Consider the following 20,009-nt stretch of genomic DNA (forward strand, 5'->3'; position numbering starts at 1 on the left):
GGACACGAGTGGAGAAAAATTTTGTTCATACTGCGAATTAAGCACTGACCATCCAGCCAGTAGTAGCCTGTCACTAAACCGACTGAGGTGTCCCAGGTCTCTAATTATAGCAGCAGCAGCAACAAAAACAAAAACATCAACAACAGGAAACAATGACGGCAATGATGATGATGATGATGATGATGATGATGGCGATAACAATGATGACGATGATGATACAGTGTGGTTTGAATACTTAGCTATGGAAGTGATCAAGTAACTAAATCTGTGGAGCTGGCTCATTCTTTACAAGCCAGCAGTTGCTCAGCCACTCAATTCCCAGAATTTCATCAAATTCATGGCACATACCTTCATACTGGGGCATCCAGAGTCAAAAGAATTTCACATACAAAGCGGATGTTAAAACGCCATGGTGAAATTGCAGGCTTATAATTTGAAAATGGAATCCAATCCTGTATATATAACCAGGATAGCGTAGTCGGCAAAGCAACTGGCTAAGGTCTGGACAACCAAGGAATCGGAGTTTGAGTCAAGGTGGGGGCAAATTCAGTTCATGCCATGTATTCGGTAGGTATCTGCTTCAAATCCTCTGCGGACTACAAGCAATCCAGAGACTTTGTTCAATACAAGCTACGCGAAATCAAGTTTATATATGAAGAAAGCAACCTTCTGGGGTGTGGCGCCGTGTAGATATTGTTAACCGACGTTTCGGAGGAACGTATCGCCTCCATCTTCAGGGTAGAACACAAGAAATCTGCGAGCGAACCAGCGTGAGAAGGATGACTTTATAGTATGACGTATTGAAGACAGAAATATTGTGAAATAAATGATATATTAATGCAAAAGGATGCTTAAATGCAATATTAAGAAAAGGAAACTTCGGGTGCATCAGTTATGTGGCAATTTAAAGTGAGGCGCTTATATTGTTTCGAAAAACTTAACCTGGATCCAGACTCCTTCGTTTCATGAGAAATTCTTTCCCAGGCCAAATCTATTTTGTCCTGTCTAGCATAAGCTGAGTGGCGTTTGTCATTTTTACCAGGCTCTTGCTCACTTCTCTGCCCAGAAACAAAATTAGCAACTCTGCCAATCTTTCGTGCCATCGAAAGAAACAGACTAATTCACTGACGGCGCGTTACAAAACAGCTGACACTAGGAAACCACGCGGCAACGCAAATGTGAGAAGACTAGCATGCTCCGTTGCCTGGAAATAGAGTTTCTCAGTCTTTTCACGAGTTGCGTTTCCGTTTCTTCAATTTGCGCTGCTCCATTCTGCAACATGTGTTCAACTCAGGTTTATTACAATTCTCGGAAATTGCGGTTGCCAGTTTCCTTGGAATCAAAGCTAATAATAATTAGGTAATTAGTGCATTTTCTGGCATGTTCCGTATCTAGTTCTTTGACATCTGTTATATAATCATTGGCGATTCTTGTTCATCATTAGATTCGATTAGATTCGAGAGACAAGCAACGACGGCAAGGACCGGCAGTGACTGTATGTAGCGTTTGTAGTGGTCGGGAAGAACTTTGGCGGGAGTTGAGCGTTTGTGATTAGTAGGAGGTATTATTGTTCCGAAATTTGTGTTGTGAGCTGAGTATTTAGTTTCTGTGCACCGAAATAAAATGGGAGATAAAGATGGAGGTAATTTTAATAGTATTACTTTTTATTCGCATATTCTGTACCTGCTGTGTCAGTTCAGTATTTTGGTTTGGTGACAAGGACGCATGGGCTATTTTACTGGACGATTTTGGCTTTCGATAGGAATATATTATGTATTTTATAATGCTTTCTTTTGCTAAAGCATACACAATTAGTAGTACACGAATGAAAATGTGAATATCGTTCAGCTGAAGTAATTAACCAAACGATTTTAATTGATATATGTATATTGACAGCATTTAATTTGGATACTGTTGGATCTTTTTGCTTGTTCTATTTGTACGTTGCCACAATTTAGTATTTTAGTTCGGAGGGCAAAGACGCATGGACTGTTTTATAAGATGACGATTTTATGGTTCAATGAGAAGATAATTGCTACGTGGTAATGTTTTCAGATATTACTGCATGTGGTACCAAATAGGGTTTGTGTAGTTAGTAATAACATGTGTATACGTACATGAAGGCAGTGACCAGTGAGTACACCAATACATACTGGATGCAGAGTAAATCAGTTATAATAGGTTAGTTAATCGGGTTAAATTTTTAGTGCATACCGCTGGAAGCAAAAATCGAGTTTCAAGTGACTGGTTATTATCATTTATACTTTCTATTTGTACCCGTTTATTATAGGTTTTCATGTGTGTGTTTGAAAGTTTTTATTGTTTGTATATTTTAACAGAAATCTTGAGCTCTGACCCCGCCTCCCCCAAATACTAATCTCTGGTGGTTTATTTTGTAAATAAATCTGATGTATTTGTACTCTTTATCACAGTGTTTCATTGATTAGTTCACCAGCCAGCAGTAGTAGTTGTCCACCAGTAACAGCACACAGTATGAGAGTAACTGTATGCAACTAGGGTATAAATCTGCCTCTAATTAGCAGGCGCAGCTTTATGATGTTTTATTGATCACTGAGGTAGTGCAGTGTTATAGTGATGGACTTATGTACAATATTAAAAACTCAGTTGCCTACAGGTAGGGAGATGGATTCCTTTCTCTAGATCAGAGTGTAGTTCAATCTTCAGAATTTCCTTGATTATCCAGTCATGTTATCGGTCATACCACCCAGCTCTCATGTTTATCTTCTTAACATGTTTTGTAGCATCTTGCATCCCCTTCTGACAGTGCCAAGTTGACCAGGCAAACCACATCGTGTAATTAATGAATGTCCAACATCAGTTACACATCAGCATTACTGTTTACTTTTTTCTCTTTAAGAATTTGGAATTTTGTGTATGTAAGAAGATACTGCTTTCTGCTGGTCTCTCTCTGTCCTTATTCGCAAAGGAAGTGTTTAACCTCATGCAGCCTTCCATTTCTAATCCTACTAGATCATGAAAACTGATCTTATTATTGTCTATAATAATGAGAATCCAAACAAATTACAAGCTTTTGTTCCTGTGTTGTTATATTTCACATAATTAGAATAAGGACTTTTCTGTACAATGAAACCAGATTGTTGTGCATCTTTATTTCTCTGTCTCAAAAAATTGTTTATTTTCTACTCTGTCTTGCAGTATTACACTTAGAAGTCCATGTTGTATACATTTAACTGTCCCAATTATTGGATTTCAGAAACCTTTGACGATGCTGTGGAGGAACGTGTTATTAATGAAGAGTACAAAATTTGGAAGAAAAATACACCATTCTTGTATGACTTGGTTATGACCCATGCATTAGAGTGGCCATCACTGACGGCACAGTGGCTGCCAGATGTGACAAGGTATCTGGACTATGTGTAAAACAATTTTTCACCAAATGGGTTAATGTAGCAGTGATAGTCTTGGCTCATATTTAGAAGGTGCTTCATTCAAATCCCGGTTGGGACACTGGCTATCCTGACAGGGTTTTTGGTGTTTTCCTTAGTCTCCCCAGGTGAATCCTGGAATAAATAGTTCCTCAATTAGGCCATGACTGCTACCCTCTAAATCCATTCCAATTCATTATTTATCTATTATATTTTCATTCAACACTATATATTATGGCTATTGACGGTGTCATAAAGTAGTGAGACATTTCTTTCTCCTTCCTTGCCCAAATGTAAGAATGTGGTGATTTTTAACACTTTGTTTTGTTACATCCCCAAAAATGATAATACTGTGGTATAACAATTATCACACAGACCATGAGTGTTATATAATTACCCTTTGAATAAAACATGCAATTGATGATACAATTTTAATTGTAGAATATGGTATATGTATAGATAACTTGTCAGGAGGTAAGTGGAAATGGGATTCCAGGTATGTAAATTGTTGTAAATGCTGTATAAGCAGTTACAGATGTAGTGGAAGGAATGGTCCTCTAGCTGACAGTGGTTCATGGGTTAACATCTCTATGCCATGAAAATTTTACTGACCTCTTTTAATGTGTGTAGCACTGTGTTAAGTTTATTTCCTCACTGCATTATGTTAAAAGGACATGCATGATAGAACAAAATTATTAGTCATTGGCACCAACATGCACCTGTATCTTGTTTAAATGAAATGTTTCAATAGCATGAATGTTATTCGCTTAGTGGGGGGTGGAGTCCAACTGGGTCCACTCGGCACGGCAGCCATTGATTGGCCTATTGTAGCCTGCCCTGGATGATTATGATGGAGAATTTGGTGGAATGAAGATTGGCAGGGGAAACCGAAGTACTCGTAGAAAACCCGCCCCAGCGCCACTTTGTCCACCACAAATCCAACTTGACCAGACCTTGGATTGAACCTGGGCTGCCATGGTGGGAAGCCAGCGACTAACCGCTTGAGCTATGGCACGGCCAGCATGAATGATAAGTTTTTCTCACTTGTAAAATTCCGTCCTCCCATATACCTTCTCCTACCTTTTTCTGAAGAGATAAGGGTCCCAAAATAAATGGTTCTTCAATGATGTGCACACAAAAGGGCCATTTGCTGGTTTTTTAAGCTGTGTATCAGATTTAATCTGTTTTGTTATTAGCATGAAAAGGATTGTAAAATTACCAGTAGATTTGTATTTCAAAATGTTAGAAAATTTCCCTGCATATAATAAAGTTTTTAAATTTTCAGGCCAGAGGGCAAAGACTATTCAGTGCATCGACTAATCTTAGGGACTCACACATCTGATGAGCAAAATCATTTGTTGATAGCCAGTGTCCAGTTGCCAAATGAAGATGCGCAGTTTGATGCTTCACATTATGACAACGAGAAAGGAGGTGAGTTTGTTTCTGTTAAAGTTTTCATATAAATTTAAATCATAGTTTGTGTAAATATAGTATCTGTAACTCGCTACATCACTAGCTATGAGTCTGTGTCATTGACAGAGGGCATAAAGTTCTTTTTCTTGTTAAATGATGAAATTCTTTTATGCTTGGTGATAAGGAACAAGTTGGCTGAAGTGGTAATGCTTCTGACTTGTATTTGAGGGGTGGGCGTTACATGTGGAATCAGCTGGAACACTGACTGCCTTGGCAGGTTTTGAGTGGTTTTCCCCAGGCCCTCCATGTATGTACTGCATTTGTACTTTAAACTAAACTCTGAGCTTTTCCTTTACCTCTTCTCCAGTTCATTCTGCAGTTATCATTTTACATTATGTAGTTTAAACTATTGGCAGTGTTGCTAAACCACAATTAGAAAATTTAACCTGTGATGTATGTCAACCCATGTGACACCCACATGGAGACTCTAGTGAGTGGCCTGATGAATTAAGAAACAGTCGTGCTATAGTCATGTACTTCAGAACATGAATTGCAGTGTAATTGTCAGTTATTTTTTATAAACTTTCAGCATGAAAACTACTTTCAGTGAACAAATCTCAAGACCTACTTATATGGTTATAATTATATTTCATTGTACTGTAATTTAGCAGATCATTTAAATTGTACCATATTTACTCATATAATTTACACTCTCCTACTTTTAGACAAAGTTTTATGGAAAGAATGAAATGCCACATATTACTCGCAACTTCTAATGACAAATTTTTGGTAAATAGATATAACTGTAAATAATAAATAATGTAATCTATCCCTTTATGCTCAGCAAGTTTGTTCAAATTATAATGCCTGTGACAAGTATTGGGGATATGCCTGGTTCAGATCATAGCTGATTAGAGATTGTTGAACATTGTTACTGTAGAATATTTTTTCTGAACCTCTATAATAGTCTAGTAGTGCAGAAAAGGCTATACAGGGTGATTCACGAAGTTTTACCCCGGCTTATGGTACATATTCCTGGGGTTATTTCCTGCAAAATTTCCTTATAAACTTGTGGTCGATTTTCAATAGTTACGGAGTAACAATGGATTTTTTTAAATGCATCATTGTGAATGCAGCGCTATGCCCCCCCCCCCAACTGGGCAACCGTGCATTCCAGTCAGCTGTGTCAGCAGATAACGGAGACCGGCTGGAATGTTGCACACAGGTAGGGAGAGTGTTCCAGTCAGAAATAGGATGTTGTGTTGGTGACTGTGAAGTTAAGATGCTGTACACATTTTCCACTGAGGAATACGCTGATATGGTGTTTGTTTTGGGTGTATGTGATGGAAATCCGATAGCTGCTACTGCCGAATATGACTGGCGTTATCCTAATTCCAGGATTCCGAATCCTAAATCCATTAGCAGTACATTCAACACATTAAGATAAACTGGTTCTCTCCCCGGCATTCGTATACAATACGAACGAAATCCTCAACATGAATTATGTGAAGAAGAAAACATTCTCGATGCTGTAGAGCGCAGTCCGCGTGCCAGTACAAGACATCTAGCTCAGTGGTTCAGTGTTTCTTGGTCCATGGCATGGCGGACTCTTCATGAGTTCTGCGGTGAGGCACAGTTTACATGGGATGGGGTCAACAACGGTCACAACTTACATGTTTGGGCAGACAATAATCCCCGTGCCACGATAGAATCAAATTTTCAACACAGATTCAGTGTCAATGTCTGGTGTGGTGTTCTGTATGATCAGCTAATCGGGCCGTTCATTTTACTGCATTAGGGGCTGGATGAAGGACATTGTGTACCAGGTAAAGGTACAAACACGTGAAGCGTTGCTTGAATGTATTCTGGACGCAGCAATGACAATAAGGAAGAAACGTGTGGAACTGCGAAATGCTACGAGCGCAGTTCATGTGTGTGCAACGCATTGTGTTGACGTGCAGGGAGAAATTTTTGAAAATCTTTTGTAAATCCAGTCGTCTTCTAAAGGACTACAGGTTAAAGGAAACAGACTGATAGAAGGGTGTGATATGCAACCATTGGTATGTTTACAGAATGGGATGCTGAAAATAATGTATTTTGTAACATAAAATCGATGAAAAATGTTGCACAATGCAAAATTAAGAAATTGAAAAAAAAAATGGTTTTCGAATGCTTCTTTCCTAAAACATTGATTTAAAAAGTGTTTGTGTTGTATTTCTAATTTGTTTTGACTGAAATTCGAAGAAGAAAAGATTTTTTTGCCAGTTTTCAAATTACTGTACCTCTTTAATTATGAGTTGGATACCATTAGTATAATAATATTTTTTGTTCCAAATTACCTCAGGAATGCCCTCCCTAAGTGGGGGTAAAACTTCGTGAATCACCCTGTATGTGCCTTAATGTATTGTAACGTGTTTCGTTACTGAAGACGCCGTAGAGATTGTTAATTGGTTTATTCAACAACCTACAAGTAACGGCTACAATTAATTATGACAATGTTGCGGGGTTTCACAACTTATAACCCTATTCGCAATATTCAATTCACTCTATTGTCAGTAGTCTACACGTTTCACAGTACGGGAGCTATATAAGTGTTACTGTATCAGACACTCCCAGTCAGTTCTCAGTTATCACAAACTGTCACTGATTATCACACACTTTCACTCGTAACTCACCACTGGCTAGATTCCAACCCAACTCGCAGGCTGCTGCCTTGAGAACTGTTGATAACACACTGGCTCTCGCTTGCTGCTCAGCCGGCTTATATTCCGTTCGCTGTTACCTGTTGCCCGCGTCAACAGCGTCATTGCGTGCCAAGTAACAGTGTCTGTGTATAGCCTAGCAACGCTGTTACCTCATGCCATCTTACGTCACCGCGCATAGGGGGGGTGACGGAGCGCTGACTCATCTGCCACGTCACTGTGGCCTGAGTTGCCACGTTGCTGCTGGGTAGGGAGGGGTTCTCCGTTGCGCAACATGTCAGTGTTACTATATTTCATAAATGAAATGGCTTGTGGACAAAAGAATGTGTGTACTATTGCAAAACATCACAGTAATGTTACAAGTAAATTTATATATCTGCCCCACCCCATCCCTCTGTGTCTAAGAATGACAGCTACGTGGGGCAATCCAAAAGTTCCCGAAATATATTAATAAAAACTATTACATCTTACCTAGATCTTATTCTGCACCATCACCTTCAAAGTAGTCCCCTTGGGAGCGCATACACTGATCCCAGCGTTTCTGCCACTTTTCAAATGCATCCTGGAAGTCTTTCTTTGTTAGGGTGTTTAGTGCCGTCTGCGTTTCCGCTTGAATTTCCTCAACTGTATCAAATCTTTGCCCCTTCAACTTGATTTTCATCTTGGGGAAGAGAAAGAAGTTGCATGGAGCTAAGTCTGGCGATTACGGTGGGTGGGGAACAACTGCCATCTTGTTTTTAGCCAAAAATTCCTGCACAATGTAAGCCGTATGCGGTCGTGCGTTGTCATGGTGGAGTACCCAGTCGTTCGTGCGCCACTTCTCTGGACGTTTTCTCCTCATGTTCTCCCTCAAACGCCTTAGAACATCGCGATAGAACTCTTTATTGACTGTCTGACCAGGAGGGACGAACTCCTTATGAACAATCCCGTCAATATAAAAAAAAAAAGCAAATCAACATGGACTTAATGTTGCTCTTGACTTGTCGAGCTTTTTTTGGCCGAGGTGAAGAAGGGCTCTTCCATTGCGACGATTGCTGCTTGCTTTCAGGGTCGTAGCCATAAACCCAACTTTCGTCACCAGTGACAACCTTCGAAAGAAAGTTTGGGTCCTCTTGAAGCTGTTGCTGAAGTTCCCTGCAGACTTCCAAGCGATGCTGCTTCTGTTCATTTTGCAGCAGTCGTGGCACAAACTTCGCCGCAATCCTCCTCATGTTCAGTTCCTCTGACAAAATTCGTTGACATGTACCATAACTTAGTCCCAAGGTGTTACAGAGGTCTTGGATGGTCAGTCTACGGTCTTCCAGAATCAGATTCCTAACTTTCGTGACATTTTCTGGTGTTTTGCCTGTTGACGGCTGTCCCGAACGATCGTCATCATCAGTCAATGTTCAGCCATTCTTAAAACGCTTATACCAGTTGTAAGTTTGTGTCTGGCCTAAACTGTTGTCACTAAAAGCTTGCTTCAGTATTTGGTGCGTTTCTGCAGCGGTTTTCCCAAGTTTGAAACAAAATTTTATACAGACACGCTGTTCTCTCAGGTCAGCCATCGCAAAACCGCAAACTCAACAAACACAACAATGGAACTACGTTCACCAATAATAAACCCAACCACTCGACTTGACGCCGCTTGCCACACTGATTCAAGAAGGGTGTGTGAGGAGACACCTATTGGTATTTCAATATACTCATAATCATTAGCGCGCAAAATTCAAATTTCAGAAACTTTTGGATTGCCCCACGTATTTTTAGATAATATTAGCATGTCTTTGCCTTTTAATTTTTATTGCTTCTCCAATTTCTTGACCCAGAACAGTCTGGGAGCAGATGGAATGCCTTACTGTTAGTGGGACTTCCCCATCAAGCTGTATTGTAGCCAGTACATTCAGAACAGTTATACAGTGGGGTTCAGACACATGGTTATAAATTGCGCCACAAGGAATGGCAATAACATCTTTAACATGGCCCATCTCCTTAATATTAGCCAGACATCATTTTCCAAATTTCAGTGTAACATGTACAATTATACCTTGAAAGGTAGTATTCACGTATTTCATGCATCACCAACTTTAGAGACAAATTTATGGTTAAGAGATTGTTAATCATGCAAATAAATATGGTAATAAGCTTCAGAATTTTATGTTGACCATTACCCACAAACCAGACCAGAAGTTGTTGATTTATTTCCACATGCATTTCTGTTTCATAGAGTTTTTTTTCTTTTGGCAGAATTTGGTGGCTTTGGTTCTGTGAGTGGTAAGATTGAGATTGAAATCAAGATAAACCATGAAGGTGAGGTTAATCGAGCCAGATATATGCCACAGAATCCATGTGTCATTGCAACAAAGACTCCCTCGAGTGATGTATTGGTATTTGACTACACTAAACATCCCTCAAAACCTGACCCTAGTGGAGAATGCCACCCTGATCTCAGGTACTCACATGTCTATAAGGAACTATGTTAGAACGAAGAAACTATGACAGATTAATTTATGTTTGAATTATCTTTAATCTCTCTCTCTCTTGGGGGTTACCTTATGTATCTTGTGTCTGTATGTGTATAAATATTATCCATATCAGTATTAAAATATTACACATTTGAAGAGGGAAATTCAGTTGTCTTCTGCATAACCTTAGAAATTAATGTGTACTTGCACATTATGCATGTCAAATTATGCTTGTCAGTATCAAAAGTTTCTAATCAAAGATGATGTCCTAACAGATGCACAAGTAGCTCCTGTTTTTCTGCTGGTTCAAGGTTTGAGTCATGACCCATTCAGAGAAGCAGTAACTGTATTTTCTCAGTGTGCATCTCCAGAAACTAGGTTGCAGCTTATAGTTGTTTTTATGTTGGTGAGATAATTGGTCTGTATCTTTGTAGATCAGGAAATATTGTGTTATGGTTTTCAGTATAGAATTGATGCAAATGGAGTGTTTCCAGATAAGTTTTCTCCTTTAAGAAGTTTCATTCTTTTAAGTCTGGCCATAAGTCTCATAAGTGTAACCTTAAAATTTCCTGTCTCAGAACTTCATGTTGTCACTTTCCTTTAAGAAATTTTTTCATTTGTTTTAAGAGTTATATACTCCACAGATTGGCAGTATTTCATGCATATGGTATAAATCCCAGGTGCCTTAACTAAGTTAATGAAGTCAGTCAGGAACACAACCTTGATGCAAGGATCAGCAGTGGTTGATGTTAATTGTTTACTGATTAAGCACACGGCCTCGGAGTAAGAACCAGTGGTACTCTGTGTTAATCAGTTATGGCACAGAGCATTAATTTTTGCTTATCAGATCAGAGACTGTATAAGACAGCTGCCATTGTGTGACAGTACACACAATTTGATTGATTGTCACATAATTACTGCAAACAATGTCTCTGGGCTTTTTAAATTTGGCCGGTACTTGCAGGAAAATTAATTTAAAATCCTTCTTGTAGCAAATGGGAGTAAATGAGATTTTATTAATTTTTTCATCTTAAAATATAGATATTGCTTTTATTCCCACAAATATCTTATTGTACACCTTTGTATGCCATGTTTACTTGTGATAGCTAAAGGGTTTATATGTTATATATAATTTGAGCAAGGTATGTCATGCTAATAATCATATATCCTTTTCTTCTTGGCACTCATCAGGTGATGCCAGAAGTATGTTGTCTGCTGTAGAGCATTCATTGTTGCCATATGGGGGCGCGTGTTAACATTTTGTTCTGACCCTTACATTTTTTGTGTAGAAGTCAGCCTATCACAAGACTGAGAAATTTATTCAACATTAGTTTTATTGATACATAAATTTATAGTGAAACAAATTAGGCTATGGGGAAAATGCTTCAACTTCTTGGTTTGGATGGTGTTCAATTGTCCTTGGGCATGAAGTTTAGAATTCAGTTTATTTATTTCTGTATATTGCTTCAGGCTTCGGGGTCATCAGAAAGAAGGCTATGGTCTGTCTTGGAATCCAAATCTGAATGGCTATCTTCTCAGTGCTTCAGATGATCATACTATTTGTCTGTGGGACATTAATGCTACTCCAAAAGAAAATCGCATCATTGATGCAAAAACAATCTTCACAGGCCATACAGCTGTTGTGGAGGTAATGTTTAATCCAACATACCTTTCTTAATGACAGAATTTGTATAATTATTATCTCTTATTAGATGTGTACATGCACACTAGCCTTCCATTCATAATTGATCATTATTTCAGGTAAAGATTGTTTCATTTGATAGGATACTGTTATATCTCCTTTGGAGAGACCGGTATGATCTCATTGCATTGTATATCTGAAGATCTTAAGTTTTTGTACTGCATGGCAATCCCAGTTAGGAAAGCATGTCAAGATAAATGTACAGTAGAACTTGGTTATAACGTCATCAAAGGGACCTAAAAATAGTGTCGTTATAAACGAATGTCGTTGTAACCGAAATGGGCACTTCCACAGTAGCCTTATGTTAGTCACGTAAAAATCTACCAAAAACCGAGTTAAAATGTTGCATTTTTTAGTGAAATACGTAGTTAAGTACAGACTAACGTAACATTAACGTGGAATTGCCCAAATGTGTAATATCAAAGACATATTACAGCGCTTTTCACTGACAATACACACAATATTTCACGAATCACTTTAACTTTCTCTTCAATGCTTAAAACTTTCCTTTTCATTGCCATGTTTTCGCTACTGCACTTCTCTGGGTTTAGGCAGGAACACTATAGGGTAAGTAGACAATGTGAGGTCCTGTTAGACGAGATTCTAGGAAAGGAATGCAGTTAACAACCTGCCGCGTCCTCTTGCACTATTCACGCAGTCCCACCCCACACCCTTGTTTTTGCATAAAACCCACGCTGCTCTTGCAGCCTACGGTCGTATTCTTCCAGGACAGTCATGTCAGCAAGTAGAGAAAGTGAGGGTGGGCAGACACATTGAACTTTCCCACGATATCAGAGAAATTCAGGAATGAAAATGATGTTACATACGAGGTTGATGCATTTGTGCATGTCGTACTAAGCAAGGTATAAAAACAGTTGCTTTATGAGGAATTAGTTCGTACCATTGAATATTTGACGCAATAGACAAGGTGTCGCAGAAACCGATGTTGCTATAACCAAGTTTTGCTGTATATACATTATTATACTTGAGATTTTCTTATTTTAATGCACCACATACATATTGTTTGGTAGAAACTGTATGTTACTTGTGTGTTTGAGCAGTGTAAGAAGCCTGTGGCAATGAACCATTATCACAAGTCTTGTGTTATTTGCCAGTCTCTTTTTCCTTATATGTTTATGGTGTGGTGCCAGCTGTAAGAGGTTATATTATATAGGAGGCATGTCCAACTTCAGACAGGTTGTGATCGACGTTTTAGTGTCAAAACTGCCAGTGATCTACCACCTCCTCCCATCGTACCTCACTTTAAGCAAAAATATTGGTAAAAATAACACGACACATGATGTTTGTTGTAAAAGCAACTAGTAACTGGGCTGTCTCTGATGTCTGTAGATTCATCCAGTTGGAGGGAGAAAGCAACACAGTTGGAAACGTCTTTCAACAACTGTTCAGTTATGTTTCCACACATCATTTCTATTTGCCGCACAGTGTGTTTCTTGATAATTAAAGATCTTGAATAGTAGCTATGATCTCTTTCTTATTTTATATTACAAGTGAATTTACATGCTTTTCACTATAATATCCTTATAGGCCTATGAGATCGATCAAAAATCATCCCGCGATTGATGTGTTGGCCATGCCTGTTATATAGAATGATTGGGATGGCTCTCATGGTCCAGTCATTTTTGCAGGGAAAGTGACAGAAATCGTAAATGCCTTAGTATGATCAATCTCTTGTCCAATTTTGAACTAGCAATCTAGTGTATAGAAAGCAGGGGTACTGGATGCTGCTCCTCAGTTTTAAGTCCCTTTGTGTATATTGTGACTAACTTCTTCGGCGGCTGCTACATTTCAACTGACTGCTGAATCAACACTGACGAGTAGCTATGTAGCTGCTGTCCCGATCACACAAAAAATGTGTTTACTGATTGCCTAGCAACTTTCGCTGCACAGACTCCCCTGTTGCGTGACATCACAGCCTAGTGGGGAGGGATGTGTACTGAATATTTTTATGCAATGAACACTCGTTGCTGTGGATATTCCTACACAACAGTCTCAACAATTTCTGTTGTTTCGTTGCTCAGCAGTGGACCACATATAACACGCCACATTATATACAGATAGAATTTAAAGGGGTTACTTTAAATTGCACTGTGATTCCTTCAACTCTTTAGTTGCCTTTAATCTAGCAAAATTAAATATAGGAAGTTGCTGATCACAGTGGCCATGCAGTGCATACTGTCTTCTGCCAGAGATAGTGTATTTGAATCTCACGTGAGGCATGGTTATATGTCCATGTTTTTTCTTTGTGTTCTGCAATGAGGCAGTCCGTTGTCTGAGGAGCCATACTAGATGTGTGAGAGATTCATACTGTTAGATGGTAATTCTGAATTGAATCAGGCCAGGGGCCTAATTCATAAAGCTGAAGAAAATACAAGTTAGCAGAGGTATGAGTGCATGGCTGATATGTATATGATTAAGAGGAAGAGTGTGCTACCTTATGTCTTTTCCTTTAGAATGTACAAATGTTCTCACCTAATATAGAAGTCTCAGTAGGCTGGTACACATTATTGTAACATCTCTGACAGCATACTTTCCATTACAGGATGTTGCATGGCATTTGTTACATGAGTCTTTATTTGGGTCAGTAGCTGATGATCAGAAACTTATGATCTGGGATACTCGCTGCAACAATACAAGCAAACCATCACACACAGTAGATGCACACACGGCAGAAGTAAACTGCCTCTCATTCAATCCATATTCAGAATTTATTTTGGCTACAGGCAGTGCTGATAAGGTAACAGATCTTTACTTTGTTGGTTTACTTAATGCTTATGGTGTATACTTTTTCTTTTTTAACCCATAGAAAATGGACTTGAAATATATGGGGATTTTATAATATGACTTGAAAATAGTGCAGTATCAGAACTTTAGACTGATATGATGCATTTTTGGCTAATGCTCTGTTCTTCACTCTTGTGTCATCATGTAGTATTCCAGTGTATATTGGTTCTTTCTCTGTCAGTAAAACATGTGACAGTTTGAGCTTATATAATTGTAAAAGCTGAAGTACAACCATAGTTTTAATTTGGTATGCTTTTTAGAAATTTTCTTCTGGCAGTTCCAGTCACTTGTGCTGCTAGTTTTGGGTCGAAAAGAAAGGCTTATTTCTAAAGCCATTTTGAGAGAGGAATATTAAAATTTAATTAGACAGGGGTCATTGTAAAATGGAGTGCTTTTATTTCTACTAAGATTAATTTTGTGACTTTTGCAGACTGTTGCACTGTGGGATCTTAGAAATCTGAAGCTGAAACTACATTCATTTGAATCACATAAAGATGAAATTTTCCAGGTAAGGAGTACTCCTAAATATTGAAGTAACATACGCAATGAAGTCCTGAATTTTTTAAGGAAATTTTCTCATTTAATTGTATGTATACTGATCTTGACAAGTGTGTTAGACGTGTACTACATACGAAGTACTCAGAGTTTCGTAGTATATTATTTGGAGTTTACAGTATATAGTCTTAATTTTCATTTATTGCAGATGTCATTGATTAGCTAATCAGGAATATAGGGCTACATTATTGTATGTAATTGATCGTGAATAAAATTATGTTTTCTTGTATTTCATTAACCTTCTACAGACAACATGAACAGGTGATCAGTTGGCAGATGCTACAAAAATGTTAAAATTCGTTTTTTGTCTGTCTTATAGCAGAAGTAAGCAATAAAAGCTGTGATGAATGTAGAAAGGTAGCTTTTTGAATACAATTTCATTCTTGAATTACATATCAGACAGCTTTTTTAAATAAGATATGTAGATCTCAATGAGGGGTGATGGACACAACCACCTTATCACATTTTCATTTTGTGCAAAAAACTACTAAAAAGTACTCCTGCATTATCATCTTAATAAATCAGATTTTAAACTATTCCAGTGAGAGGTTAATTCTGATTAGATATTATGGGATATTTGGTGATTAAAAATTTACTTAGTGAATGTGAAAAATTGTACCTTTTTTATTACAGGTACAATGGTCACCACATAATGAAACTATCTTAGCATCTAGCGGCACAGACAGACGTTTGCATGTGTGGGACCTTAGCAAAATTGGAGAAGAGCAGTCAGGAGAGGATGCAGAAGATGGACCTCCAGAACTCTTGGTCTGTTCAGTATCTTTCTAAAATTTTGTTAATTTCTACCATCCTAATTCTGATAATACTTTTCATAAGAAATAATTGTAATTTTCTGGGAAGTAGTTTGAGATACTATCACTTTCAGTCATCTGATACTCCTTTCACTGCTGCTTTCTGAAATGAGTGAATTTCATTTGCCAGTCTTCAGAAATGTTTAACAGTATATGTGAGCTAGAATTGCATGTGGGTAATTTAGGTGAAACTAACTGTTCTACTGTAACATACTTTCATGCCATGAAGTATTGTTTTTTTTATGTTGCATTTTCATCACCCATGTGCATATGCTATGGCTCATGCAATTGTGAATATAAGTATGTTTGATATCACAGTTCCAAAATGGCAATTCATATGGAATCATATACTAAGCTAGTGAAGGATAATATTACTCAGTTTTTGTCACCTGAAGGTGTCAAATATTGATTGTGGAATGGAGCCAGGATACCTTGGGTGGTATGGTGACAGACTCAAAACTGGAATTGGAGTTAAATTCCTTGCAGGGGAAAGGAATTTTTCTCTTCTCCCCTGTGTCTACACCACTTCTAGGGTCTACCCAACCTTCTATCCATTGGATAAAATAAGAACAGGAAGAGACTTAGGACCTGAAAACAGATTTAAACATTCTATTATGTAATATCCATATATAAGTATAATAGTTCACTTAGTTTTTGGAAGAAGTAAAGTGCCCTGTGCATGAGCACCTTGCCATGAAGGCATATGGGTGATAAGGTCAGTGGTGAACAGTTAACGTCATGTTTTGGTTTTATCCTTATGGAAAGAGCTCAGTAGCAGTGGCATGACAAAGAGATGAATGTGCAGAGGCTGTGTGGAGATACTGGCAAAGAGAAAAATCCCTTGCTTTTCCAGGAAGCTAAGCCTGGTCACCCAAACTGTAGTCAGTCATTTTAGTAATATGTGAGAAAATTCTAAGTACATATCCAAGATGTAAATGTCTCCTGGAGATACAACTTCAAACATTTACAAAGGTTGGCAGTGTAGTAGTACTAATTCATTACCTGTTTCACAGTTCATTCATGGTGGACACACAGCAAAGATTTCAGACTTCTCATGGAATCCAAATGAACCATGGGTAATTTGCTCAGTTTCTGAAGATAACATAATGCAGGTAAGCCATGCAATATAGTAAGGCCACAAGGACTGAAATGTATTTAAAAATATCCATTAAATAATTTTGAAGTAGAAGGTAAATAACATTTTGTTCTCAAGGTAATATTTTCCAAGTAAAGCATTGTTTCTCAAATTATTAAATTGTGACTTGCGGACAGTGGTTTCCTTCTCATAAGTGAGATGCATATCTACATATTCCGTGAATGTGTTATTATGGTTTGATGTACTTTGCAACACACTGAGAACTGGAATGGTGGCATATTATATAATATTTATCATTTACTTTATTATATCAGGTAATTTTTATAGGTAGTATTGTGATTGACTAAATGATGCATGTTTGGATTTAAGAAGTCCACATGAGACTGTGTAGTATAGCTTAGATATAACCATGTAATTTCTACAGGAGGCTAAATAAAATCACCAGTCACCCACACAGAAGCAAATATAGAACATATATGAGAAACCAATATATTTAAAATATTTCTTTGGGTGTAATTATAAATAGAATATTCTTTTGAGATATGTCATAACATTTTAAGATGAAAAGCATCACTCTGACAGAAATATCCTACAGTCATTGACCCTTATACTCTGCCATAGTATTTCTTCTGTGGAAGTGGACATAAAATCCTTACTTTTAATTTCCATCGATCACTGTCCATGTATTATATTTTCATTGATGTGTTATATAATATCATTATACTGTTGCAGGTTTGGCAAATGGCAGAAAACATATATAATGATGAGGAACCAGAAACTCCAGCATCAGAACTGGAAGCTGGAGCTTCATAAGAATAATTCTGACTTTTGAATTAACACTGTGTACAGTATGATTGTAACAGCTAAGGTCTTGATTTTAACCCGTGGAAATTGTTACAAGGTGAGAGAGAGTGTAGTGTATGTGCCCATATGTAATGTTATGATTGTTAGCTGTGTCTGCTTCCCTTTTGAATTATAAGATAAATGCTGCTAAACTATTTACTGTAATATTTTATGGAATAGATTTGAAAACTTCATGAAGAAATATAAACGTTTGTATTATCAGGTAGAAAAATTAATATTTGAATGTATACATCACTGTTAAGATTACAATCTTCAGGAATGTGAAATCATATAGTCTACTAAATGGTTTTTTGGAGGAACCTGCTGTCTCCTACTCTGTTGATAGAGTCTGTAGTTTCCTCTGAAATACTGGAAACCATCTGTCAGACTGCAAGTCATCCCAGAAGACACAGTCTCAGTATTCACCAACACGAGCACCTCAAATCATACGTACACAGTTTAGTTGCACTTTATATGACTGCGCAGTTGGTCATTTTCAGTTAACTGGAACTAGACCATTTCACATATTTGATTAGTACGGTATCACACATTTTGGTAGTGTTTAGGGCTATGTGAATATGAAGAGTCCCATGTTACACTCTCAGTCTTTATGGGTTCATTTTCTGGTATTAATGTCACTAATGCCTGCATAGAGCACTCTTTGTATATCATTTGGAAGTACCTCTGTAAGTTTTATTTTTGATTTAAGAGGGTTCTTTAATATCAATGAAAAGTGCAGCGTTGTCTTGTGTGCTAAGTGCGTATACTATTTGTATGGTAATTTTGATAATGACTTCAATTATGTTCAAATATTAAAGGTTCTGGATCCTCATATTACACAAGTATGTGCACTGAATTTGGATGCTAAATATAAATATATATGTTTTTTATACTTTGGTATGTTATATTATCATTACAACCATGGGTTACTTGTGACCAGAAGCAGATAATGTGTCAGCCATAATTGGAGCCATATATTAAATAAAAATAATTGCAATAGTCTTATTAATAAATTATTTAAGAATGCTAAACTGAATCTGATGCCTGCAATATATTAAGAGGGGATATCTTTTAAGTATGTGATATTTATGGTTTTTAGGCCTATTGTAATTCAGCAGTGTCGGTGTTTTTTCTCTGTTCCTCCAAGTTTGCACAAGCAGTAATCCTGCACATGATAATGCTCCACCAAGCATATATCTTAAAGTCTTTGTTTTATATTTAAGCATCCTGTTACACTCTACACAATGTATGACAAACTCCGTCCTAAGTGCAACAATTTATTGTAGTTCTTTTGTCTTATTTTCTTCTACACTACATGTTTTGGCCATAAATGGCCATCAGGTGTATTTCTCTCACGTAGCTGTTACAATGCACGTAGTTTAAAATTTAAATCCACCAGCTTTCTTAATTGTTCATTTCTCCATTGTTAATAGATCCCAATATATCAGAATCCTCTTGCTGATATTTGTCAGATATGTATAAAATCTTTGTTAATTTACATATGTCAATTTGATTTTTGAATTTTGGTATTTTTAAAATCTTCAATTTGAATTTATTTATTTTTTAAATATTAAAATTTAAAATTCACAGGGATACCTGCTCTAGGTCTACAGTGCTGTAGTGGCTACTTCTTGCTTTCAGCACTGTTCAGGTATTCTGTGCAGGCTCCCTTTGTGCATGCCGCTGCTTATCTTTAATAAGTGTGCTCTTTGTTTTATGTTTGATATGTTATAGTAAAGGCAGGAGTTTGGGTGGTGGGGCTAGATTGTCTTCACTTTGCATCAGAAGGATGTATGATATATTGCATTTGTTAGACGCTAAGAACTGCTGGCATGGCACATACACTGTGTAAATAGCGGTTAAAGAAGTAGTTTGTTGTGTGCAGTATTTTGCCTTTGAAATTAAACTTATTCCTTCCAATTTTGAAAATGAAGTCAAATTTAACAATTACATCTACACAGGTGACAGCATGACTGCTTACATAGTAAATCCGTAAAATTAGAAGAATTATTCAGATTTTCACGTTCAAAAAATACATTTCATTCTCTTTATATAGATGTTTGGAAATTCTTTTATTAAATTTAAATGCATGTGGCTGTCTATAAGTCAAAACATGCTGAAACTAATGTGTCAGTGAATGTGCACCTCATGCAGCATTTAAGTGTGATGGAACAGGAAGAAAAAATACGTAAAAGAAAGTAGATCAACAGAACAGTGTTACATTCACCCA

General features: G+C 37.4%; 1 protein-coding gene across 1 annotated transcript; it reads left to right on the forward strand.

The window, feature by feature from the left end:
- The first annotated feature begins 1,446 nt into the window (after positions 1 to 1,446).
- LOC111874678 (probable histone-binding protein Caf1) lies at positions 1,447 to 19,059 on the forward strand. The gene is made up of 10 exons (XM_023870377.2): positions 1,447 to 1,642; positions 3,236 to 3,383; positions 4,693 to 4,838; positions 9,749 to 9,953; positions 11,437 to 11,614; positions 14,232 to 14,426; positions 14,904 to 14,981; positions 15,662 to 15,796; positions 16,854 to 16,952; positions 17,669 to 19,059. The coding sequence occupies exons 1-10, from the start codon at positions 1,624 to 1,626 to the stop codon at positions 17,747 to 17,749; spliced, it is 1,284 nt and encodes a 427-aa protein (XP_023726145.1). The 5' UTR covers positions 1,447 to 1,623; the 3' UTR covers positions 17,750 to 19,059.
- Positions 19,060 to 20,009: the final 950 nt, after the last annotated feature.

The sequence above is a fragment of the Cryptotermes secundus genome, unplaced genomic scaffold, assembly GCF_002891405.2.
Source record: "Cryptotermes secundus unplaced genomic scaffold, Csec_1.0 scaffold56, whole genome shotgun sequence".
Lineage (NCBI taxonomy): Eukaryota > Metazoa > Arthropoda > Insecta > Blattodea > Kalotermitidae > Cryptotermes > Cryptotermes secundus.

What these genes read in the sequence shown, in the direction of transcription:
- LOC111874678 (XM_023870377.2), top strand. An exon ending in TGGCTGCCAGATGTGACAAG is followed by an intron (nt 3,384 to 4,692) that starts GTATCTGGACTA and finishes TTAAATTTTCAG; the next exon opens with GCCAGAGGGCAAAGACTATT. An exon ending in GCCATACAGCTGTTGTGGAG is followed by an intron (nt 11,615 to 14,231) that starts GTAATGTTTAAT and finishes TTTCCATTACAG; the next exon opens with GATGTTGCATGGCATTTGTT.